This window comes from Narcine bancroftii, assembly GCF_036971445.1.
Source record: "Narcine bancroftii isolate sNarBan1 chromosome 12 unlocalized genomic scaffold, sNarBan1.hap1 SUPER_12_unloc_2, whole genome shotgun sequence".
In the NCBI taxonomy this organism is placed as follows: Eukaryota; Metazoa; Chordata; class Chondrichthyes; order Torpediniformes; family Narcinidae; genus Narcine; species Narcine bancroftii.
This window is the reverse complement of record NW_027211808.1, coordinates 2,182,186-2,208,046: the sequence shown is the minus strand read 5'-3', so window position 1 is coordinate 2,208,046 and position 25,861 is coordinate 2,182,186. Positions and strand designations below refer to the sequence as shown.

Sequence of the window (25,861 nt, the reverse complement as noted above, 5' to 3'; positions counted from 1 at the left end):
GCTGACGGGGGCTGTAGAGTAAAGAGTGAGAAAAAGGGTCGAGCAACCAGTGGAGGAGAAGATGACAGGATCCGTCAACGGTGTGGAACGTGGGCTTGAGCTACCGGCGGGAGGGAAATGAGTTGGGGCAAATGGCGCCGGAGAAGGGGACTGGGCTTATACCATGGCGACTACGGGCCTAGAGCAGCTGACGGGGCTGGAGCAGCAGGCAGGGTAGAACTCGTGCTGGAGTGGTGGGCCGGAGAGAACGTTGTCAGAAACGGCCTGTTGCGAGCAAATGGGGGCTGGAGCAGCCAGCTTGAGAGAAGTGCGGCTGGAGTGGTCGGCGGTGGAGGACTTGGGATGGAGCGGCTGTCGGGGGAGCACGTGGGCAGGATCAGCCAGTCGTTGAGAAAGTGAGAGGAGCGGTATAATGTGGGGATCGGGGACTTGAGATGCGGGCGGGAGAAAAATGTGTTCGGGCAAATGGCGGAGGAGAATAGGACTGGGCGGACACCATGGGGACTGCAGGGCTAGAGTAGATGACGGTTGATGGAGCAGTCTGTACGGGAGAACGGGGACTGGAGCAACAAGTGGACGAGAAGATGTCATGAGCGGTCAGTGGTCGCGAACGTGGGCTTGAGATGCCGGCGGGAGAGAAATGGGTTGCGGCAAATGGCAGAGGTGAAGGGGACTGGGCGGACAGCATGGGGACTGCAGAGTTAGGGCAGCTGACTGGTGCAGGAGCAGCCTGCAGGGGAGAATGGCGACTGGAGTAACCAGTGTACGAGAAGGTGACATGAGCGGTCAACCGTAGCGAAGGTGGGCTTGTGCTGCCGGCGGTAGAGAAATGGGTTGCCGCAAATGGCAGAGGAGAAGGGGTCTGGGCCGACAGCATGGGGACAGCAATGCTAGTGCCGCTGACGGAGTCTGGAGTGGACGGCAGGGGAGAACGGGGACTGAAGCAGCCCGTGGACGAGAAGCGGATGGAGCTGTCGGCGCTGGAGTACCGGGGCTGGAGTGGCCTGAGGGTAAGGACGTGAATTCGAGCAGACAACGGGTTGAACGGGAGATGGAGCGGACGGCGGGTAATAGTTAGAGTTGCCACAAGGAGAGAAGTGGGGATGGGTGACTGGGGGGGGGAGAATTGGCTGGGATATCAGCTGGGGACTGCCGGGCTAGAGCTGCTGACGGGGGCTGGAGCGGCCTGCGGCAGCGAACGGTGACTAGAGGAGACATGGACGAGAAGATGACAGGAGAGTCAATGGTGGGGAACGGGAACCTGAGCAGCCGGCGGGAGAGAAATGGGTTAGGGCAAATGGCGGTGGAGAAGGGGACCTGTCGGTCAGCAAGGTGACTGCAGGGCTACAGCAACTGACGCTGGCTGTATCGGCCACCAAGTGAGAACGGGGACTGGAGCCGCCTGTGGACGAGAAGGGGATTTGAACGGTCGGCGATGGAGAACTGTGCTGGAGAGGCCAAAACAGGAATTCGAGTAGATAGCTGGTTGAACGGGAGATGGAGCGGACGGTCGGCAAGAGTTAGATTTGCCTCAAGGAGAGAAGTGGGGATGGCGTGAATGGCGGGATGAAGGGGATGTTATATCAGCATGGGGACTGCAGGTCTAGAGAAGCTGGTAGGGGAGAATGGGGGCTGGAGTAGCCGGTGGGGAGAACGGGTGCTGCTGCGGGCACCGGAAGAGAAACAGGGACTTGACCAGCCCATGGACGAGAAGGGGACCGGGCCGGTCGGCACTTGAGAACCGGAGATGGTGTGGCCTGAGTGTAAGAACGGGAATTGGAGCAGACATCGTGTTGAACGTGAAATGGTCCGGACAGCCGGCAAGAGATAGGGTTGCCGCAAGGAGAGAAGGGGGAATGGGATGACTTGCGGAGGAGAAGGTTCTGAGATGTCTGCATGGGGACTGTAGGTCTAGAGAAACTGGTAGGGATGAACGGCGGCTGGAGTAGCCGATGGGGAAGAACGGGGGCGGCAGCGGACAGCAGGGGAGAACGGTGGCTGGAGGAGCATCCTGATAAAAAGGGGACTGCAGCAATCAGAGGAATAGAACGGATGCTGGAGCTGCAACTTTGAGAGAATTGGTTTGGGGCAACTGGCGGGGGAGAAGTCAGCTGGGCAGTCAGCATGGGGACTGCAGGGCTAGAGCAGCTGACGGGGGCTGTAGAGTAAAGAGAAAGGGTCGAGCAACCAGTGGAGGAGAAGTTGACAGGACCTGTCAACGGTGTGTAACGTGGGCTTGAGCTACCGGCGAGAGGGAAATGAGTTGGGGCAAATGGCGCAGGAGAAGGAGACTGGCTTATTCCATGGCGACTGCGGGGCTGGAGCAGCTGACGGGGCTGGAGCAGCCGGCAAGGTAGAACTCGTGCTGGAGTGGCGGGCGGGAGAGAACGTTGTCAGAAACGGCCTGTGGGAGCAAATGGGGGCTGGAGCAGCCAGCTTGAGAGAAGTGCGGCTGGAGTGGTCGGCGGTGGAGGACTGGGGATGGAGCGGCTGTCGGGGGAGCACGTGGGCAGGATCAGCCAGTCGTTGAGAAGGTGAAGGATCGTTATACTGTGGGGGCGGGGACTTGAGATGCGGGCGGGATAAAAATGTGTTCGGGCAAATGGCGGAGGAGAATAGGAATGGGCGGACAACATGGGGACTGCAGGGCTAGAGTAGATGACGGTTGATAGAGCAGTCTGTACGGGAGAACGGGGACTGGAGCAACAAGTGGACGAGAAGATGTCATGAGCGGTCAGCGGTCGCGAACGTGGGTTGAGCAGCCGGCGGGAGAGAAATGGGTTGCGGCAAATGGCAGAGGAGAAGGGGACTGGGCGCACAGCATGGGGATGCAAGGCTAGGACAGCTGACTGGTGCAGTAGCAGCCTGCAGGGGAGAACGGCGACTGGAGCAACCAGTGTACGAGAAGATGACATGAGCGGTCAACCGTAGCGAAGGTGGGCTTGTGCTGCCGGCGGGAGAGAAATGGGTTGCGGCAAATTGCAGAGGAGAAGGGGACTGGGCGGACAGCATGGGGACAGCAGTGCTAGTGCCGCTGACGGAGTCTGGAGGGGACGACAGGGGAGAACGGGGACTGAAGCAGCCCGTGGTCGAGAAGCGGATTGGAGTGGTCGGCGCTGGAGTACCGGGGCTGGAGTGGCCCGAGGGTAAGAACGTGAATTCGAGCAGACAACGGGTTGAACGGGTGATGGAGCGGAGGCGTGTAATAGTTAGAGTTGCCACAAGGAGAGAAGTGGGGATGAGTGACTGGCGGGGGAGAAGGGGCTGGGATATCAGCTGGGGACTGCGGGGCTAGAGCTGCAGACGGGGGCTGGAGCGGCCTGCGGCAGCGAACGGTGACTACAGGAGACATGGACGAGAAGATGACAGGTGCGTCAACGGTGGGGAACGGGAACCTGAGCAGCCGGCGGGAGAGAAATGGGTTAGGGCAAATGGCGGTGGAGAAGGGGACCTGTCGGTCAGCAAGGAGACTGCAGGGCTACAGCAACTGACGCTGGCTGTATCGGCCACCAAGTGAGAACGGGGACTGGAGCCGCCTGTGGACGAAAAGGGGATTTGAGCTGTCGTCGATGGAGAACTCTGCTGGAGAGTACAAAACGGGAATTCGAGTAGACAGCTGGTTGAACGGGAGATGGAGCGGACGGTCGGCAAGAGTTAGATTTGCCTCAAGGAGAGAAGTGGGGATGGCGTGAATGGCGGGGTGAAGGGGATGTTATATCAGCATGGGGACTGCAGGGCTAGAGAAGCTGGTAGAGGAGAATGGGGGCTGGAGTAATCGTTGGGGACGAACGGGGGCTGCAGCGGGCAGCGGTTGTTAACGGGGCTGGAGTAGCATGTGGACAAAAAGGCGACTGCAGCAATCAGAGGATTAGAACTGGTGCAGGAGCTGACACTGGCAGAGAAGGGGGTTGACGTAACTGGCTGGGGAGAAGGTAGCTGGGCAGTCAGCATGGGAACTCCAGGGCTAGAGAAGCTGTCGGTGGCTCTAGAGCAAAGCGAGAGAGAACGGGGGCTAGGGAAACCAGTGGACGAGAAGGTGACAGGAGTGGTCAACGGTGGCGAAAGTGTGCTTGAGCTGCCGGAGGGAGAGAAATTAGTTGGGGCAAATTGCAGAGGAGAAGGGGACTGGGCGGACAGCATGGAGACAGCAGGGCTAGAGCAGCTGACGAGGTTTGCAGCGGACGGCAGGGTAGAACGGGGGTTGCAGCAGCCAGTGGACGAGAAGTAGACTGGAGCGGTCGGCGCTGGAGAAACGGGGCTGGAGTGACCAGATGGTAAGAACGGGATTTCGAGCAGACAGCGGGTTGTACGGGAGATGGAGTGGACGGCGGAAAAGTGTTAGAGTTGCCGCAAGGAGAGAAGGGGGGGTTGTGGTGACTTGCGGGGTAGAATGTGCTGGGTTGTCGGTATGTATACTGAACGGGGGCTGGAGTAGCCGGTGGGGAAGAACGGGGGTTGCAGAGGACAAAGGGAGAGAACGGCCGCCGTAGCAGCGTCTGAACAAAATGGGGACTGCAGCAATCAGAGGAGTTCAACGGGAGCTTGACCAGCCACCGGGACGGAAGGGGGTTGGGGCAGCTGGCGAGTGAGAAGGCATCTGTGCATTCAGCATTGGGACTGCATGGCTAGAGCAGCTGACGGGAGCTGGAGCTGGCAAAGGGAGAGAACTGGGGCTGGAGCAGCCAGTCGACGAGAAGATGACAGGACCGGTCAACGGTGTGGAACCAGAACCTGAGCTGCCGGCGGGTGAGAAATAAGTGTGGGAAAATGGCGAAGGAGAAGGGAACTGGCGGACAGCATGTGGATTGCAGGGCTACAGCAGCTGACAGTGGCTCGAGCGGCCGGCAGGGAAGAACAGGAACCGGAGAAGCCCGTGGAAGAGAAGGGGATTTGAGCGGACGGCGCTGCAGAACCGGGGCTGGAGAGGCCAGAGGGTACGTACGGGAATTCGAGCAATCAGCGGGTTGAACGGGAGATGGAGCGGACGGGGTGCAAGAGTTAGAGTTGCGGGAAGGAAAGAAGGGGGGATGGGATGACTGGCAGAGAACTGGGGCTGGAGTAGCCAGTGGGGAAGAACGGGGGATGCAGCGGTCAGCGGCAGAGAGCAGAGGCTGTAGCAGCCTCTGGACAAAAAGGGAACTGCAGCAATCCGAGGATTAGAACGGGTGCTGGAGATGCACCTGGGAGAAAACAGGTTTGGGGTAACTGGCGGGGGAGATTCAGCATAGGGACTGCAAGGATAGAGCAGCTGACGGGGGATGGACTGCCAGCGGGAAAGAACGGGAGCTGGAGCAGCCCGTCGACGAGAAGGTGACAGGAGTGGTCAAATGTGTGCAACGAGGACTTGAGCTGCCGGCGGGTGAGAAATGGGTTAGGGAAAATGGCGGAGGACAAGGGGACTGGCCGGACAGCATGGGGACTGCAGGGCTATTGCAGCTGACGGGGGCTGGAGCGGCCGGCAGTGGAGACCAGGGACTGGAGCAGCCCGTAGACGAGAACGGGACTGGAGCGGTCGGCGCTGGAGAACCGAGTCTGCTGTGGCCAGAGGGTATGAAAGGAAATTCGAGCAGAGAGGAGGTAGAACGGGTAATGGAGCGGACTGCGGGCAAGGGTTAGAGTTACCAAGGAGACAAGGGGGGATGGGATGACTTCCGGGGGAGAAGGATCTGGGATGTCAGCATGGGGACCGCATGTCTAGAGAAGCTGGCTGGTGAAAACGGGCGCAAGAGGAGCCGGTGGGGAAGAACGTGGGCTGCCGCCGACAGCAGGAGAAAACGGGGGCTGGAAGAGCCTCTGGACCAAAAGCGGACTGCAGCAATCAGAGGATTAGAACGGGTGCTGGAGCTGCAACTTTGAGAGAATTGGTTTGGGGCAACTGGCGGGGGAGAAGTCTGCTGGGCAGTCAGCATGGGGACTGCAGGTATAGAGCAGCTGACGGGGGCTGTAGAGCAACGATTGAGAGAAAGTGTCGAGCAACCAATGGAGGAGAAGATGACAGGACCTGTCAACGGTGTGGAACGTGGGCTTGAGCTACCGGCGGGAGGGAAATGAGTTGGGGAAAATGGCGCAGGAGAAGGGGACTGGGCTTACACCATGGCGACTGCGGGGCTAGAGCAGCTGACGGGGCTCGAGCAGCCGGCTGGGTAGAACGCATGCTGGAGTGGCGAGCGGGGAAGAACGTTGTCAGAAGCGGCCAGCGGGAGAAAACGGGGGCTGGAGCAGCCAGCTTGAGAGAAGTGCGGCTGGAGTTGTCGGTGGTGGAGGACTGGGGATGGAGCGCCTGTCGGGGGAGCACGTGGGCAGGAGCAGCCAGTCGTTGAGAAGGTGACAGGAGCGATATACTGTGGGGAGCGGGGACTTTAGATGCGGGCGGGAGAAAAATGTGTTCGCGCAAATGGCGGAGGAGAAGAGGACTGGGCGGACAACATGGGGATGTAGGCCTAGAGCTGATGACAGGTGGTGGAGCAGTCTGTATGGGAGAATGGGGACTGGAGCAACAAGTGGACGAGAAGGTGACATGAGCGGTTAACGTCGGGAACGTGGGCTTGAGCTGCCGGTGGGAGGAAAATGGGTCGCGGCAAATGGCAGAGGAGAAGGGGGCTGGGCTGAGAAAGCGGGGACAGCAGCGCCAGTGCAGCTGACGGGGTCTGGAGCGGACTGCGGAAGAGAACAGTGGCTGGAGGAGACATGGACGAGAAGATGACAGGAGCGTCTACGGTGGGGAACGGGAACCTGAGCTGCCGGAGGGATAGAAATGGGTTAGGGCAAATAGCGGAGGCGGGCGGGAAGCACGGGGACTGCTGGGCTAGTCCCGGCAGGGGAGAACGTGTACTTGAACAGCCCGTCGACTAGAAGGGGACTGGATCGATCGGCGCTGGAGAACTGGGGCTGGAGTAGCCAGAGGGTAAGAACGGGAATTCAAGCAGACAGCAGGTTGAAAGTGAGATGGAGCGGACGGCGGGCAAGAAATAGAGTTTCCGCAAGGAGAGAAGGGGAGATGTGGTGACAGACGGTGGAGAAGATGCTGGGATGTCAGCATGCGGATTGCAGAGCTTGAGAATATGGTAGTGGTGAACGGGGGATGGAGGAGCCGGTGGGGAAGAGCGGGGGGTGCAGCAGACAGCGGGAGAGAACGGGGGCTCTAGCAGCCAATGGAAAAAAAGGGGACTGCATCAATCAGAGGATTTGAAATGGTGTTGGGGCTGCCACTGGAAGAAAACGGGTTTGGGGTAACTTGCGGGGGAGAAGGCAGCTGTACAGACAGCATGGAGACTGCAGGGCTCGAGCAGCTGTCAGGGGCTGGAGCTGACAGCGGGATAGAACGGGGGATCGGGAGGCCAGTCGTCGAGAAGATTACAGGAGCGGTCAACGATGTGGAATGGGGTCTTGAGCTGTCGGAGGGTGAGAAATGGGTTGGGGCTAATGGCGGAGGAGAAAGCGACTGGGCGGAGAAAACGGGGTCAGCAGCGCCAGTGCAGCTGACGGGGTCTGGAGCGGACTGCAGGGGAGAACAGGGACTGGAGCAGCCCGTTGTCGAGAAGGGGACGTGCGGTCAGCGCTGGAGAACCGGGGACGGCGAGGTCAGAGTGTAAGAACGGGATTTCGAACAGACACCTGGTTGAACGGGAGAAGGAGCGGACGGCGGGTAATAGTTAGAGTTGCCGCAAGGAGAGAAGTGGGGATGGGTGATTGGCGGGGGAGAAGGCGCTGGGATATCAGCTGGGGACTGCGGGGCTAGAGCTGCTGACGGGTGCTGGAGCGGCCTGCGGGACAGAACGGTGGCTGGAGGAGACATGGACGAGAAGATGACAGGAGCGTCAACGGTGGGGAACGGGAACCTGAGCTGCCGGCGGGAGAGAAATGGGTGAGGGCAAATGGCGGAGGACAAGGGGACTTGTTGGTTAGCAAGGAGACTGCAGGGCTAGAGCAACTGACGGTGGCTGTATCGGCCGCCAAGTGAGAACGGGGACTGGAGCAGCCCGTGGACCAGAAGGGGATTTGAGCGGTCGGCGATGGAGAACCTGGGCTGGAGTGGCTACAGGGTAAGAACGGGAATCCGAGCAATCAGCGGGATGAACAGGAGATGGAGCGGACGGCGGGCAAGAATTAGACTTCCCGCAAGGAGAGAAGGGAGGATGGGGTGACTGGCGGAGAACGAGGGCTAGAGTAGCCTGTAGGGAAGATCGGGGGCAGCAGCGGTCAGCAGTAGAGAACCGATTCTGTAGCAGCGTTTGGATCAAAAGAGGACTGCAGCAATCAGAGTTTTAGAACGGGTGCTGGAGCCGGCACTGGGAGAGAATGGGTTTAGGGCAACTGGCGGTGGAGAAGGCAGCTGTGCAGCCAGCATAGGGACTGCAGGGCTAGAGCAGCTGACGTGGGATAGAGCTGCCAGCGGCGGTGGACGGGGGATTGAGCAGCAAATGGTGGAGAATGTGATAGGAGCAGTCAACGGTGAGGAACGGAGAATTGATCTGCTGGCGGGTGAGAAATGGGTTGGGGCAAATGGCGGACGATTAGGGCACTGATCGAACAGTATGGGGACTGCAGGGCTACAGCAGCTGTCGTGGCCTCGAGCGGCAGGCAGGGGAGAAAGTGGACTGGAGCAGCCCGTAGTCGAAAAGAGGACTGGAGCGGTCGGTGCTGGAGAACCGGGGCTGGAGTAGCCAGAGGGTAAGAACTGGAATTCAAGCAGACAGCAGGTTGAAAGGGAGATGGAGCGGACGGCCGGCAAGAATTAGAGTTTCCGCAAGGAGAGAAAGGGGGATGTGGTGACAGACGGCGGAAAAGATGCTGACACGAGCGGTCAACGGTGGGGAACGGGGACTTGAGCTGCCGGCGGGTGAGAAATGGGTTGGGGAAAATGGCCCAGGATAAGGGGACTTGTCGGACAGCATGGGGACTGCAGGAATACAGCAGCTGACGAGTGATGGAGAGGCCATCAGGGGAGAACGGGGACTGGAGTTGCCCGTTGTCGGCAATGCGACCGGAGCGGTCGGCGCTGGAGAACCGGTGCTAGAGAGGCCAGAGGGAGAGAACGGGAGTTCCAGCAGACTGCGGGTTGAACGAGAGATTGAGCGCACGGCGGGCAAGAGTTAGAGTTGCCAAGGAGACAAGGGGTGGATGGGGTGAATGGCGAAGTGAATGGGCTGTGATGTCAGCATGGGGTCTGCAGGCCTTGAGAAGCTGGTAGGGGATGACGGGGGATGGAGTAGCCGGTGGAGAAGAAGGGGCTGCAGCGGACAGCGGGTCAGAAACGGGAATTTGACCAGCCCGTGGACGAGAAGGGGACTGGAACGGTCGGCGTTGGATAGCCGGGGCTGGAGTGGCCAGAGGCTATGAACGGCAATTGGAGCAGATATCGTGTTGAACGTGAAATGGTCATGACTGCCGGCAAGAGATAGGATTGTCGCAAGGAAAGAAGGGGGAATGGGATGACTTGCGTTGGAGAAGCGTCTGGGATGTCTGCATGGGGACTGCAGGACTAGAGAAAATGGCAGGGTAGAACAGGGGCTGGAGTAGCCGGTGGGGAAGAACGGGGGTGGCAGCGGACAGCAGGGGAGAATGGTGGCTGGAGGAGCATCTGGATAAAAAGTGGACTGCAGCAGTCAGAAGATTAGAACATCTGCTGGAGATGCAACTTTGATAGAAGTGGTTTTGGGCAACTGGCTGGGGAGAAGGCAGCTGGGCAGTTAGCATGGGGACTGCAGGGATAGCCCAGCTGATGGGTGCTGTCGAGCAAAGCGAAAGAGAACAGGTCTTGAGCAACCAGTGGACGTCAAGGTGACATGATTGATCAACGGTGGGGAACGTGGCTGTGAGCTACCGGCGGGACGGAAATGAGTTGGGGAAAATGGCGAAGGAGAAGGGGACTGGGCTGACAGTATGGGGACTGCGGGGCTAGAGCAGCTGATGGGGCTGGAGCGGCCGGCAGGGAAGAACGTGTGCTGGAGAGGCAGGCGGGGATGAACGTTGGCAGAAGCGGAAAGCTGGAGAAAAACTGGGGTTGGAACAGCCAGCTTGAGAGAACTGCGGCTGGAGTAGTCGGCGGTGGAGGACTTGGGATGCAGCATCTGTCAGGGGATCACGGGGCCTGGAGCAGCCATTGGTCGAGAAGGTGACTGGAGCGGTATACTGTGGGGAGCGGGGACTTGAGATGCGCGCGGGAGAAAAATGTGTTCGCGCAAATGGCGGAGGAGAAGAGGACTGGGCGGACAACATGGGGACTGCAGGGCTAGAGCAGCTGTCGGGGGCTGGAGCGGCCTGCTGGAGAGTACGGTGGCTGGAGGAGACATGGACGAGAAGATGACAGGAGCGTCAACAGTGGAGAACGGGAACCTGAGCTGCCGGCGGGAGAGAAATAGGTTAGGGCAAATGGCGGAGGACAAGGGGACTTGTCGGTCAGCAAGGAGACTGCAGGACTGCAGCGGACAGCGGGAGAGAAACGGGAATTTGACCAGCCCGTGGACGAGAAGGGGACTGGAACGGTCGGCGTTGGATAACCGGGGCTGGAGTGGCCAGAGGCTAAGAACAGCAATTGGAGCAGATATCGTGTTGAACGTGAAATGGTCATGACGGCCGGCAAGAGATAGGATTGTCGCAAGGAGAGAAGGGGGAATGGGATGACTTGCGTGGGAGAAGGGTCTGGGATGTCTGCATGGGGACTGCAGGACTAGAGAAAATGGTAGGGTAGAACAGGGGCTGGAGTAGCCGGTGGGGAAGAACGGGGGTGGCAGCGGACAGCAGGGGAGAATGGTGGCTGGAGGAGCATCAGGATAAAAAGTGGACTGCAGCAGTCAGAGGATTAGAACATGTGCTGGAGATGCAACTTTGACAGAAGTGGTTTTGGGCAACTGGCTGGGGAGAAGGCAGCTGGGCAGTAAGCATGGGGACTGCAGGGATAGCCCAGCTGATGGGTGCTGTCGAGCAAAGCGAAAGAGAACAGGTCTTGAGCAACCAGTGGACGTCAAGGTGACATGATCGATCAACGGTGGGGAACGTGGCTGTGAGCTACCGGCGGGACGGAAATGAGTTGGGGCAAATGGCGAAGGAGAAGGGGACTGGGCTGACAGTATGGGGACTGCGGGGCTAGAGCAGCTGATGGGGCTGGAGCGGCCGGCAGGGAAGAACGTGTGCTGGAGAGGCAGGCGGGGATGAACGTTGGCAGAAGCGGAAAGCTGGAGAAAAACTGGGGTTGGAACAGCCAGCTTGAGAGAACTGCGGCTGGAGTAGTCGGCGGTGGAGGACTTGGGATGCAGCATCTGTCAGGGGTTCACGGGGCCTGGAGCAGCCATTGGTCGAGAAGGTGACTGGAGCGGTATACTGTGTGGAGCGGGGACTTGAGATGCGCGCGGGAGAAAAATGTGTTCGCGCAAATGGCGGAGGAGAAGAGGACTGGGCGGACAACATGGGGACTGCAGGGCTAGAGCAGATGACAGGTGCTGGAGCAGTCTATATGGGAGAATGTGGACTGGAGCAACAAGTGGACGAGAAGGTGACATGAGCGGTCAACGTCGGGAACGTGGGCTTGAGCTGCCGGAGGGAGAGAAATGGGTCGCGGCAAATGGCAGAGGAGAAGGGGACTGGGCGGAGAAAGCGGGGACAGCAGCGCCAGTGCAGCTGACGGGGTCTGGAGCGGACTGCGGAAGAGAACAGTGGCTGGAGGAGACATGGACGAGAAGATGACAGGAGCATCTACGGTGGGGAACGGGAGCCTGAGCTGTCGGCGGGACAGAAATGGGTTAGGGCAAATAGCGGAGGCGGGCGGGAAGCACGGGGACTGCTGGGCTAGTCCCGGCAGGGGAGAACGTGTACTTGAACAGCCCGTCGACTAGAAGGGGACTGGATCGATCGGCGCTGGAGAACTGGGGCTGGAGTAGCCAGAGGGTAAGAACGGGAGTTCAAGCAGACAGCAGGTTGAAAGGGAGATGGAGCGGACGGCGGGCAAGAATTAGAGTTTCCGCAAGGAGAGAAGGGGAGATGTGGTGACAGACGGCGGAGAAGATGCTGGGATGTCAGCATGCGGATTGCAGAGCTTGAGAATATGGTAGTGGAGAACGGGGGATGGAGTAGCCGGTGGGGAAGAGCGGGCGGTGCAGCAGACAGCGGGAGAGAACGGGGGCTCTAGCAGCCAATGGAAAAAAAGGGGACTGCATCAATCAGAGGATTAGAAATGGTGTTGGGGCTGCCACTGGAAGAAAACGGGTTTGGGGTAACTTGCGGGGGAGAAGGCAGCTGTGCAGTCAGCATGGAGACTGCAGGGCTCGAGCAGCTGTCGGGGGCTGGAGCTGACAGCGGGAGAGAACTGGGGATCGAGAGGCCAGTCGTCGAGAAGGTGACAGGAGCGGTCAACGATGTGGAATGGTGTCTTGAGCTGTTGGAGGGTGAGAAATGGGTTGGGGATAATGGCGGAGAGAAAGCGACTGGGCGGAGAAAACGGGGTCAGCAGCGCCAGTGCAGCTGACGGGGTCTGGAGCGGACTGCAGGGGAGAACAGGGACTGGAGCAGCCCGTTGTCGAGAAGGGGACTGGTGCGGTCAGCGCTGGAGTACCGGGGACGGCGAGGTCAGAGTGTAAGAATGGGAATTCGAACAGACATTTGGTTGAACGGGAGAAAGAGCGGACGGCGGGTAATAGTTAGAGTTGCCGCAAGGAGAGAAGTGTGGATGGGTGACTGGCGGGGGAGAAGGGGCTGGGATATCAGCTGGGGTCTGTGGGGCTAGAGCTGCTGACGGGTGCTGGAGCGGCCTGCTGGAGAGTACGGTGGCTGGAGGAGACATGGACGAGAAGATGACAGGAGCGTCAACAGTGGAGAACGGGAACCTGAGCTGCCGGCGGGAGAGAAATAGGTTAGGGCAAATGGCGGAGGACAAGGGGACTTGTCGGTCAGCAAGGAGACTGCAGGGCTGCAGCGGACAGCGGGAGAGAAACGGGAATTTGACCAGCCCGTGGACGAGAAGGGGACTGGAACGGTCGGCGTTGGATAACCGGGGCTGGAGTGGCCAGAGGCTAAGAACAGCAATTGGGGCAGATATCGTGTTGAACGTGAAATGGTCATGACGGCCGGCAAGAGATAGGATTGTCGCAAGGAGAGAAGGGGGAATGGGATGACTTGCGTGGGAGAAGGGTCTGGGACGTCTGCATGGGGACTGCAGGACTAGAGAAAATGGTAGGGTAGAACAGGAGCTGGAGTAGCCGGTGGGGAAGAACGGGGGTGGCAGCGGACAGCAGGGGAGAATGGTGGCTGGAGGAGCATCAGGATAAAAAGTGGACTGCAGCAGTCAGAGGATTAGAACATGTGCTGGAGATGCAACTTTGACAGAAGTGGTTTTGGGCAACTGGCTGGGGAGAAGGCAGCTGGGCAGTAAGCATGGGGACTGCAGGGATAGCCCAGCTGATGGGTGCTGTCGAGCAAAGCGAAAGAGAACAGGTCTTGAGCAACCAGTGGACGTCAAGGTGACATGATCGATCAACGGTGGGGAACGTGGCTGTGAGCTACCGGCGGGACGGAAATGAGTTGGGGAAAATGGCGAAGGAGAAGGGGACTGGGCTGACAGTATGGGGACTGCGGGGCTAGAGCAGCTGATGGGGCTGGAGCGGCCGGCAGGGAAGAACGTGTGCTGGAGAGGCAGGCGGGGATGAACGTTGGCAGAAGCGGAAAGCTGGAGAAAAACTGGGGTTGGAACAGCCAGCTTGAGAGAACTGCGGCTGGAGTAGTCGGCGGATGGAGCATCTGTCGGGGGATCACGGCGCCTGGAGCAGCCATTGGTAGAGAAGGTGACATTAGCGGAATACGGTGGGGAACGTGGGCTTGTGCTGCGGGCAGGAGAGAAATGGGTTGGGGAAAATGGCAGAGGAGAAGGGGACTGGGCGGGCAGCATGGGGACAGCAGGGCTAGTGCAGCTGACGGGGGCTGAGCGGAAGACGGAGGAGAACGGTGACTGAAGCATGGGCACTGCGGGGCTAGAGATGCTGACGGGGTCTGGAGAGCAAAGCGAGAGAGAACCGGGGCTGGAGCAACCAGTGTTCGAGAAGGTGACAGGAGCGTGGAACGGTCGATAACGCGGGCAGGAGTAGTCTCTGCACAAAAATCGGACTGCAGCAATCAGTGAATTAGAACGGGTGTTGGAGCTGTCACTGGGAGGAAAGGGGGTTAGAGCAACTGGAGGGGGAGAAGGCAGCTGGGAAGTCAGCATGGGGACTGCAGGGCTAGAGAAGCTGGCAGGGGAGAACGAGGGCTGGAGTAGCCGGCGGGGAAGTGCGTGGGCTGCAGTGGCCAGTGGGTGAGAACGGGGACTGGAGGAGCCTCTGGACAAAAATGGGACTGCAGCATTCGGAGGATTAGAACGGGTGCTGGAGCTGCCACTGGGAGAGAATGGAGTTGGGGAACTGGCGGGCGGGAAGGCAGCTGGGAAATCAGCATTGGGACTGCAGTGCTAGAGAAAGAAGCAGGGGAGAATGGGGGCTGGAGTAGCTGGCTGGAAGAACGGTGACTGCAGCGGCCAGCGGGAGAGAACGGCGTCTAGAGCAGCCTCTGGACAAAAAGGGGACTGTTGCAATCGGAAGAGTAGTACGGGAGCTGGAGTTGCCACCGGGAGAGAAGGGATTTGGGTCAAATGGCGGGGGAGAAGTGAGGTCTGCAATCAGCATGTGGTCTGCAGGGCTAGAACATCTGTCTGGGGCAGGAGCGGACAGCGGGAGAGAACGGGGGCTGAGGCAGCCAGTGAATGGCAAGTTGACACGTGCGGTCAATGGTGGCGTATAGGGTCCTCAGCTGCCGGCGGGTGAGAAATGCGTTGGGGAAAATGGCCCAGGAGAAGGGGACATGTCGGTCAGCAAGGGGACTGGAGGGCTAGAGAAGCTGACGGGCGTTGGAGCGGCCGGCAGTGGAGAACGGGGAATGGAACAGCCCGTCGACGAGAAAGGGGATTGGAGTGGTCTGCGATGGAGAAGCGGGGCTGCAGAGTCCAGAGGGTAAGAACGGGAATTCGAGCAGACAGCGGGTTGAACGGGAGATGGTGTGGACGACCGACAAGAGTTAGAGTTGCCAAGGAGACAAGGGGGTATGGGGTGAATGGCGGGGTGAAGGGGCTGGGATGTCAGCATGTGGACTGCAGGCTTTGAGAAGCTGGTAGGGGAGAACGGGGGATTGGAGTAGCAGGTGCAGAAGAAATGGGCTGCAGCAGACAGCGGGAGAGAAGGCGGGCAGGAGTAGTCTCTGGACAAAAATGGCACTGCAGGTTTTGGAGGATTAGAACGGGTGCTGGAGCTGCAACTGGGAGTGAATGGAGTTGGGGGAACTGGCGGGCGAGAAAGCAGCTGGGAAGTCAGCATTGGGACTGCAGTGCTAGAGAAACAGGCAGAGGAGAATGGGAGGTGGAGTAGCTGGCTGGAAGAACGGTGACTGCAGCGGCCACCGGGAGAGAACGGGGTCTAGAGCAGCCTCTGGACAAAAAGGGGACTGCAGCAATCGTACGGGAGCTGGAGTTACCACCGGGAGAGAAGGGATTTGGGTCAAATGGCGGGGGAGAAGTGAGGTCTGCAATCAGCATGTGGTCTGCAGGGCTAGAACATTTGTCTGGGGCTGGAGCGGCCAGCGGGAGAGAACGGGGGCTGAGGCAGCCAGTGAATGACAAGTTCACACGTGCGGTCAACGGTGGGATACTTGGTCTTGAGCTGCCGGCGGGTGAGAAATGAGTTGGGGAAAATGGCCCAGGAGAAGGGGACATGTCGGACAGCAAGGGGACTGTAGGGCTAGAGAACCTGACGGGCGTTGGAACGGCCGGCAGGGGAGAACGGGGAATGGAACAGCCCGTCGACGAGAAGGGGATTCGAGCGGTCTGCGATGGAGAAGCGGGGCTGCAGAGTCCAGAGGGTAAGAACGAGAATTCGAGCAGACATCTGGTTGAACGGGAGATGGAGTGGACGACGGGCAAGAGTTAGAGTTGCCAAGGAGACAAGAGGGTATTGGGTGAATGGTGGGGTGAAGGGGCTGGGATGTCAGCATGGGGACTGCAGCCTTTGAGAAGCTGGTAGGGGAGAACGGGGGATGGAGTAGCAGGTGGAGAATAAGGGGGCTGCAGCGGACAGCGGGATAGAATGCGGGCAGGAGTAGTCTCTGGACAAAAATTGCACTGCAGCAATCAGAGAATTAGAACGGGTGTTGGAGCTGCCAGTGGGAGGGAAGGGGGTTGGGACAACTGGCGGGGGAGAAGGCAGCTGGGCAGTCAGCATGGGGACTGCATGGATAGAGCAGCTGACGTGGGCTATCGAGCCAAGCGAGAGAGAACGGTGGCTGGAGCAACCAGTGGACGAGAAGTTGACAGGAGTGGTCAACTGTCGTGAACGTGGGCTTGAGTTGCCCGTGGGAGAGAAATGGGTTGGGGCAAATGGCAGAGCAGAAGGGGTCTGGACAGACCGTATGGGGCAGCAGGTATTGTACAGAAGACCGGGTCTGGAGCGGACGACAGGGGTCAACGGGGACTTGAGGAGCCCGTGGTCGATAAGGGGACAGGAGTGGTCGGCTGGAGAAGCCGTGGTGGAGTGGCCAGAGGGTAAGAACGGGAATTCGAGCAATCAGCGGGTTGAACGGGAGATGGAGCGTACGGCGGGCAAGAGTTAGTGTTGTCAAAGGAGAGAAGGGGGGGATATGGTGACTGGCGGGGGAGTAGATGCTGGGATGCCACTATGGGTACTGCAGGGCTAGAGAAGCTGGCAGGGGAGATCTAGGGCTGGAGTTGCCGGTGGGGAAGAACGGGGGGAGCAGCGGAAAGCAGGAGAGAACGGGGGCAGGAGTAGCCTCTGGACAAAAAGTGGACTGCAGCAATCAGAGGATTAGAACGGGTGCTGGAGCTGCCAATGTGAAAGATGGGGGTTGGGGTAACTGGCGGGGGAAAAGGCAGCTGATCAGTCAGCATGGTCACTGCGGGGCTAGAAATGCTGACGGGGGCTGGAGAGCAAAGCGAGAGAGAACCGGGGCTGGAGCAACCAGTGGTCGAGAAGGTGACAGGAGCGTTGAACGGTCGAGAACGTGGACTTGAGCGGCCGGTGGGTGAGAAATGGGTTTGGGCAAATGGCGGAGGATTAGGGGACTGGGCGGACAGCATGGGGTCATCAGGGCTAGAGCAGCTGACGGGGTCTGGATCGGAAGGCAGGAGAGAACGGAGGCTGGTTCAGCCAGTGGACGAGATGCGGACTGGAGCAGTCGGCGCTGGAGAACCGGGTCTAGAGTGGCCAGAGGGTAAGAAAGGGAATTCGCGCAGACAGCGGGAAGAACGGGAGATGGAGTGGACGGCGGGAAAGAGTTAGAGTTGCCTCAAGGAGAGAAGGGGGATGGGGTGACTTGCGGGGTAGAAGGTGCTGGGATGTCAGTATGTATATTGCAGGGCTAGAGAAGTTGTCAGGGTCGAACGGGGGCTGGAGTAGCCGGTGGGAAGAACGAGGTTTGCAGGGATCAGCGGGAGAGAACGGGGGCTGTAGCAGCCACTGGACGAAAAGGAGACTGCAGGAATCAGAGGAGTCCAACGGGAGCTGAACCTGCCACCGGGAGGGTTTTGGGTTTGAGCAACTGGCGAGGGACAAGGCAGCTGTTGAGTCAGGATTTGGACTTCAGAGCTAGAGCAGGTGACGGCAGGTGGAGCTGTCTGCGGGAGACAACGGTGGATGGAGCAGCCAGTCGACGAGAATGTGACAGGAGCGGTCAACGGTGGGGAACGGGAAATTGAGCTGACGGCGAGAGAGAAATGGGTTCGGGAAAATGGTCCAGGAGAAGGGGACGTCGGATAGCAAGGCAACTGTAGGGCTAGAGCAGCTGACGGGCGCTGGAGCGGCCGGCAGGGGAGAACGAAAACTGGAGCAGCCAGTGGACGAAAAGGGGACTGCAGCAATCAGAGGAGTTCAACCGGAACTGGACCTACCACCCGGAGGGAAGGGGTTCCGAGCAACTGGAGAGGGACAAGGCAGCTGTGCAGTCAGCATGGAGACTGAAGGGCTCGAGGAGCTGACTGGGGAATGGAGCTGTCAGCGGGAGAGAACGGGCGCTGGAGAAGCCAGTGGACGAGAAGGTGACAGGAGCGGTTAACGGTGTGGTACGGGGACTTGGGCTGGCGGCGGGTGAGAAATGGGTTGGGGCAAATGGCGGAAGAGAAAACGACTGGGCCGAGAAAACGGGGACTGCAGGATACAGCAGCTGACGGGGGCTGGAGAGGCCATTAAGGGAGAACGGTAACTGGAGCAGCCCGTGGACAGAATGGAATTGGAGCGGTCGGTGGTAGAGAACCGGGGCAGGAGATGCCAGAGGGTAAGAACGGGAATTTGAGCAGACAGCGGGTTGAAAGGGAGATGGAGCGGACGGCGGGCAGGTGTTAGATTTTCCGCAAGGAGAGAAGGGGGGATGTGGTGACTGGCGGCGGAGAAGATGCTGGAATGTCAGCATGCGGATTGTAAGTCTTGAGATGCTGGTAGCGGAGAACGGGGGATGGAGTAGCCGGTGTGGAAGAACGGGGAGTGCAGCAGACAGCGGGAGAGAACGGGGCCTGTAGCAGCCTCTTGACAAAAAGGGGACCGCAGCAATCAGAGGATTAGAACGGTGTTGGAGCTGCCACTGGGAGGGAAGGGGGTTGGGGAAACTGGAGGGGGAGAAGGCAGCTGGGAAGTCAGCATGGGGACTGCAGGGCTAGAGAAGCTGGCAGGGGAGAACGGGGGCTGGAGTAGCCGGCGGGGAAGTGCGTGGGCTGCAATGGCCAGTGGGTGAGAACGGGGACTGGAGGAGCCTCTGGACAAAAAAGGGGACTGCAGCTTTTGGAGGATTAGAACGGGTGCTGGAGCTGCAACTGGGAGAGAATGGAGTTGGGGTAACTGGCGGGCGAGAAGGCAGCTGGGAAGTCAGCATTGGGACTGCAGTGCTAGAGAAACATGCAGGGGAGAATGGGGACTGGAGTAGCTAGCTGGAAGAACGGTGACTGCAGCGGCCAGCGGTAGAGAACGGGGTCTAGACCATCCTCTGGACAAAAAGGGGACTGCAGTAATCGGAAGAGTAGAACGGGAGCTGGAGTTTCCATCGGGTGAGAAGGGATTCGGGTCAAATGGCGGGGGAGAAGTAAGCTGTGGAATCAGCTGTGGTCTGCAGGGCTAGAGTATCTGTCGGGGGCTGGAGGGCCAGCGGGAGAGAACGGGGCCTGAAGCAGCCAGTGAATGGCAAGTTGACACGTGCGGTCAACGTTGGGGTACGGGTAGTTGAGCTGCCGGCGTGTGAGAAATGGGTTGGGGAAAATGGCCCAGGAGTAGGGGACGTGTCGGACAGCAAGGGGACTGCAGGGTAGAGGAGCTGACGGGCGTTGGAGCGGCCGGCAGTGAAGAACGGGGACTGGAACAGCCCGTCGACGAGAAGGGGACTGATGGATCGGCGCTTGAGAACCGGGGCTGGAGTAGCCAGATCGTAAGAACGGGAATTTAAGCAGACAGCAGGTTGAACAGGAGATGGAGCGGACGGCGGGCAAGAGTTAGAGTTTCCGCAAGCAGAAAAGGGGGAATGTGGTGACTGGCGGTGGGGAAGATGCTGGGATGTCAGCATGCGGTTTGCAGGGCTTGAGAATCTGGTAGGAGAGAAAGGGGGATGGAGTAGCCGGTGGTGAAGAGCGGGGGGTGCAGCAGACAGCGGGAGAGAACGGGGCTGTAGCAGCCAATGGAAAAAAAGGGGTCTGCAGCAATCAGAGGATTAGAACGGGTGTTGGAGCTGCGACAGGGACAAAACTGGTTTGGGGCAACTGGCGGAGGAGAAGGCAGCTGTGCAGTCAGCATGGGGACCGCAGGGCTCGAGCAGCTGACGGGGGCTGGAGCTGACAGCGGGAGAGAACGGGGGCTGGAGAAGCCAGTCGACGAGAATGCGACCGGAGCGGTCGGTGCTCGAGAACCGGGGCTAGAGAGGCCAGAGGGTAAGAACGGGAGTTCGAGCAGACAGCGGGTTGAACGGGAGATGGAGCGGACGGTGGGCAAGAGTTAGAGTGGCGAAAGAGACAAGGGGCGATGTGGTGAATGGCCGGGTGAATGGGTTGGGATGTCAGCATGGAGAATGCAGGCCTTGAGAAGCTGGTAGGGGACAACGGGGAATGGATTAGACGGTGGAGAAGAAGGCGTCTGCAGCGGACGGCGGGAGAGAAACGGGGACTTGACCAGCCAGAGGATGAGAAGGGGACTGGAGCGGTCGGCGCTGGAGAACCGGGGATGGAGTGGCCAGAGGGTAAGAACGGGAATTGGAGCAGACATCCTGTTGAACGTGAAATGGTCCAGAAGGCCGGCAAGAGATAAGGTTGTTGCAAGGAGAGAAGGGGGAATGGGATGATTTGCGTGGGAGAAGGGTCTGGGATGTCTGCATGGGGACTGCAGGACTAGAGAAAATGGCAGGGGAGAACGAGGGCTGGAATACCCGGTGGGGAAGAACGGGGACGGCAGCGGACGGCAGTGGAGAACGTGGACTGGAGGAGCATCAGGATAAAAAGTGGACTGCAGCAATCAGAGGATTAGAACAGGTGCTGGAGCTGCAACGTTGACAGAAGTGATTTTGGGCAACTGGCGAGGGATGAGGCAGTTAGGCAGTCAGAATGGGGACTGCAGGGATAAAGCAGCTGACTGGTGCTGTGGAGCAAAGCGACAGAGAAAGGGATTTGAGCAACCAGTGGACGTCAAGGTGACAGGACCGGTCAACGGAGCGGAACGTGTCCTTGAGCTACCGGAGGGTCGGAAATGTATTGGGGCAAATGGCGGAGGAGAAGGGGAATGGGCTGACAGCAAGGCGACTGCGGGGCTAGAGCAGCTGACGGGGCTGGAGCGGCTGGCAGGGAAGAACGTGTGCTGGAGAGGCAGGCGGGGATGAAAGTTGGCAGAAGCGGACAGCTGGAGAAAAACGGGGGCTGGAGCAGCCAGCTTGAGAGAAGTACGGCTGGAGTGGTCGGCGGTGGAAGACTGGGGATGTAGCGGCTGTCGGGGAACACGGGGTCTGGAGCAGCCATTGGTCGAGCAGGTGAGAGGGGCGGTACACGGTGGGGAACGGGGATTTGAGCTGCCGGTGGGAGAGAAATGAGTTGGGGCTAATGGCGGAGGAGAAGGGGACTGGGTCGACAGCATGGGGACTGCAGGGCTAGAGCAGCTGACCGGTGTTGGAGCAGCCTGCAGGGGAGGACGGGGACTGGATCAACCAGTGTAGGAGAAGGTAACAGGAGCGGCCAACGGTTGCGAACGTGCGTTTGAGCTGCCGGCGGGAGAGAAATGGGTTGGGGCAAATAGCAGAGGAGAAGGAGACTGGGCGGACAGCATGGGGACAGCAGGGCTAGTGTAGCTGACGGGGGATGGAGCGGAAGGCAGGGGAGAACGGGGACAAATATAGGACTGCAGCAATCAGAGAATTAGAACGGGTGTTGGAGCTGCCACTGGGAGGGAATGGGGTTGGTGCAAGTGGCGGGGTAGAATGCAGCTGGGCAGTCAGCATGGGGACTGCAGGGATAGAGCAGCTGACGGGGCTATCGAGCCAAGCGAGAGAGAACGGGGGCTGGAGCAACCAGTGGACGAGATGGTGACAGGTGTGGTCAACAGTGGTGAACGTGTGCTTGAGTTGCCCGTGGGAGAGAAATGGGTTTGGGCAAATGGCAGAGGAGAAGCAGTCTTGACGGACAGTATGGGGCAGCAGGTATAGTACAGATGACCGGGACTGGAACGGACGACAGGGGACAACGGGGACTTGAGGAGCCCTTGGACGATAAGGGAATAGGAGCGGTCGGCTGCAGAACCGGGGCTTGAGTGGCCAGAGGGTAAGAACGGGATTTCAAGCAGACAGCAGGTTGAACGGGAGATGGAGCGGACGGCGGGGAAGAGTTAAAATTGCCGCAAGGAGAGAAGGAGGAAAGTGGTGACTGGCGACGGAGAAGATGCTGGGATGTCAGCATGCGGATTGCAGGGCTTGAGAAGCTGGTAGGGGAGATTGGGTGATGGAGTAGCGGTGGGGAAGAACGGGGGGTGCAGCGGGCAGCGGGAGAGAAACGGGGACTTGACCAGCCCGTGGACGAGAAGGGGACTGGGCCGGTCGGTGCTTGAGAACCGGAGATGGTGTGGCCTGAGTGTAAGAACGGGAATTGGAGCAGACATCGTGTTGAACGTGAAATGGTCCGAACAGCCGGCAAGAGATAGGGTTGCCGCAAGGAGAGAAGGGGGATTGGGATGACTTGCGAGGGAGAAGGGTCTGAGATGTCTGCATGGGGACTGTAGGTCTAGAGAAACTGGCAGGGATGAACGGCGGCTGGAGTAGCCGGTGGGGAAGAACGGGGGCGGCAGCGGACAGCAGGGGAGAACGTGGCTGGAGGAGCATCTGGATAAAAAGGGGACTGCAGCAATCAGAGGATTAGAATGGGTGCTGGAGCTGCCACTTTGACAGAAGTGGTTTAGGGCAATTGGCGGGGGAGAACGCAGCTGGGCTGTCAGCATGGGGACTGCAAGGATAGAGCAGCTGACGGGGGCTGTCGAGCAAAACGAGAGAGAACGGGTCTTGAGCAACCAGCGGACGACAAGATTACAGGACCGGTCAACGGTGGGGAACGTGGGCTTGAGCTACCGGCGGGACGGAAATGATTGGGGCAAATGTCGGAGAAGAAGCGAATGGACTTACAGCATGGGGACTGCAGGGCTAGTGCAGCTGACGGGAGCTGGTGCGGAAGGCAGGGGAGAACGAGGACAAAATGGGACTGCATCAATGAGAGAATTAGAACGGGTGTTGGAGCTGCCGCTGGGAGGGAAGGGGGTTGGGGCAACTGGCGGTGGAGAAGGCAGCTGGGCAGTCCGCATGGGGACTGCAGGGATAGAGTAGCTGACGGGGGCTTTCGAGCCAAGCGAGAGAGAATGGGGGCTGGAGCAACCAGTGGACGAGATGGTGACAGGAGTGGTCAACTGTCGTGAACGTAGGCTTGAGTTGCCCGTGGGAGAGAAATGGGTTTGGGCAAATGGCAGAGTAATAGGGATCTGGACGGACAGTATGGGGCAGCAGGTATAATACAGATGACCGGGTCTGGAGCGGACAACAGGGGACAACGGGGACTTCAGGAGCCCGTGGACGATAAGGGAATAGGAGCGGTCGGCTGCAGAACCGGGGCTTGAGTGGCCAGAGGGTAAGAACGGGAATTCGAGCAATCGTCGGGTTGAACGGGAGATGAAGCGGACGGCGGGGAAGAGTTAAAGTTGCCGCAAGGAGAGAAGGAGGAAAGTGGTGACTGGCGACGGAGAAGATGCTGGGATGTCAGCATGCGGATTGCAGGGCTTGAGAAGCTGGTAGGGGAGATTGTGGGATGGAGTAGCGGTGGGGAAGATCGGGGGGTGCAGCGGGCAGCGGGAGAGAAACGGGGACTTGACCAGCCCGTGGACGAGAAGGGGACTGGACCGGTCGGCGCTTGAGAACCGGAGATGGTGTGGCCTGAGTGTAAGAACGGGAATTGGAGCAGACATCGTGTTGGACGTGAAATGGTCCGCACAGCCGACAAGAGATAGGGTTGCCGCAGGGAGAGAAGGGGGAATGGGATGACTTGCGGGGGAGAAGGGTCTGAGATGTCTGCATGGGGACTGTAGGTCTAGAGAAACTGGCAGGGATGAACGGCGGCTGGAGTAGCCGGTGGGGAAGAACGGGGCGTGCAGCGGACAGCGGGAGAGAACGGGGGCAGGTGTAGCCTCTGGACAAAAAGGGGACTGCAGCAATCAGAAGATTAGAACGTGTGCTGGAGCTGCCACTGGGAAAGAAGGGGGTTGGGGTATGTGGCTGGGGAGAATGCTGCTGGGCCGTCAGCATGGACACTGCGGGGCTAGATATGCTGACCGGATTTGGTGATCAAAGCGTTAGAGAACGGGGACTGGAGCTGCCGGCGGGTGAGAAATGGGTTGGGGCAAATGGGGGAGGATTAGGTGACTGGGAGGACAGCATGGCGACTGCAGGGCTACTGCAGCTGACGGGGGCTGGAGCGGAAGGCAGGGGAGAACCGGGGCTGGTGCAGCCAGTGGACGAGATGGGGACTGGAGCAATCGGCGCTGGCGAACCGGGTCTAGAGTGGCCAGAGGGTAAGAAAGGGAATTCGAGTAGACAGCGGGTTGAACGGGAGATGGAGCGGAAGGCGGGAAAGAGTTAGAGTTGCCACAAGGAGAGAAGGGGGGATGGGGTGACTGGCGGGGGAGAAGGTGCTGGGATGTTAGTATATGTACTGCACGGCTAGAGAAGTTGGCAGCTGTCGGTGCTGGAGCAGCCAGCATGAGAGAATGTGTGCTGGAGCGGCCTGTGGACGAGCACGGGACTGGAGCGGTCGTCGCAGCAGAACCGGGACTTCAGTGGCCGGTGCGGTAGGTTGGGGGGGGGGGGAGGGTCAGGGAAGGTTTGATGGAAGGGGCCTGGAGCTGCCGGACGGAGAGAAAGTGGTTGGGCGACTGGCGAGGGAGATGGGGGCTCTGTTTACACGATTGGGACTGCACGGAGAGAGCGGCTGTCGGGGACTGGAGCGGCAGTGCTGAACGCGGGCTGGATTGGCCGGAGGCGAAATACAGGGTCAGAAGCGGCAGCAACAAAGAAAGGAGGCTGGATCGGACAGAGGTTCAGATCGGGGGCTGTAGCTGCCGGCGTGTGTGAAATGGGTGGGTCAACTGGTGGAGTAGAAGGGAGCTGGGCTAAGAGCATGCGGACTGCAGGGCTAGAGCAGCTGGCCTGGGAGAACGGTGGGTGCAGCGGCCGGAAGAACATAGAATGGAGTAGCCTGACAGTTGAACGGGGCCTCGAGTGGCCAGCAGGGAAGAGCGGGGATTGATGTGGCCGGCTGGCAAGAACGCGGAGCTGGAGCTCCCCGATGTAGAGAAGGGTGTTGGGTTGAATGGCGGGTGTGAAGTGAGCTTGGGAGAACGGGGTCTGGAATGGCCGTAGAAGAACGGGTGCTAGAGTGGCCTGTAGACTAAAAGGGGACTGCAACACTCGGCGGTGTAGACGGGAGATGGCGCTACCACCGGGAGAGAAGGGTGTTGGGGCAAATGGCGGGGTAGAAGGGAGCTGGAACTGCCACCGGAATAGATGGAATTTGGGGAAAATGGCGGGGAAGAAGTGAGCTGTTCAGTCAGCATGGTGTCTGCAGGGTTAGAGCAGCACCGGGGCTGCAGTGACCAGCGGGGAGAACCGTGGCTGGATCGACCAGAGATGGAGAACGGGGGCTGGAGTTGATGCCGGGAGAGAAATTGGTTGGGCGACTGGTGGAGAAAAAGGGGGCTGGGAAGAGAGGATGCCGAATGCAGGGCGAGAGCTGCTGACGGTGCTGGAACTGCCGGCATGGGTGAACGGGAGCTGGAGCAGCCAACATGAGAAAACGGGTCTGGAGCAGCCCGTGTACGTGAAGGGGACTGGAGAAGTCGGCGCTGGAGAATCGGGGCTGCTGTGGTCGGGAGGGGGCGGAGGGTGAGACGGAACGGGGCTGGAGCTGCCGGCGGTAGAGAATGTGGTTTGGGCTACTGTCCGGCGAATAGGGAGATGGGCTTACAGCATGTCGTCTGCACGGAGAGATCAGCTGACGGGGGCTGGAGCAGCCGGCAGGTAAGAAGGCTGGCAGATGGGCTTACAGCATGTCGTCTGCACGGAGAGAGCAGCTGACGGGGGCTGGAGCAGCCGGCAGGTAAGAAGGCTGGCAGGTTACGCCGGTGAGGAAGAACGGGGTACGTAGCGGCCAGCGGGAGATAACGGGAGCTGGAGTAGCCAGCATGAGAAAACGTGGGCTGAGTGGTCGGCGGTGGAGGACTCCGGATGGTGCGGGTGTCGACTGAGAACCTGGTCAAAAGCGGCCTAAAGGAGAGAAAGGCGGCTGGAGGAGCCA

The 25,861-nt window shown here is 59.6% G+C and overlaps 1 protein-coding gene across 1 annotated transcript; it reads right to left on the bottom strand.

Annotated features, from left to right (window-relative positions):
- Positions 1-14,765: 14,765 nt before the first annotated feature.
- On the bottom strand, positions 14,766-15,724 carry LOC138750135 (uncharacterized). Its single transcript, XM_069912274.1, has 2 exons — positions 15,472-15,724; positions 14,766-15,295 (listed from the first exon to the last, which is right to left on the bottom strand). The coding sequence occupies exons 1-2, from the start codon at positions 15,722-15,724 to the stop codon at positions 14,766-14,768; spliced, it is 783 nt and encodes a 260-aa protein (XP_069768375.1).
- Positions 15,725-25,861: the final 10,137 nt, after the last annotated feature.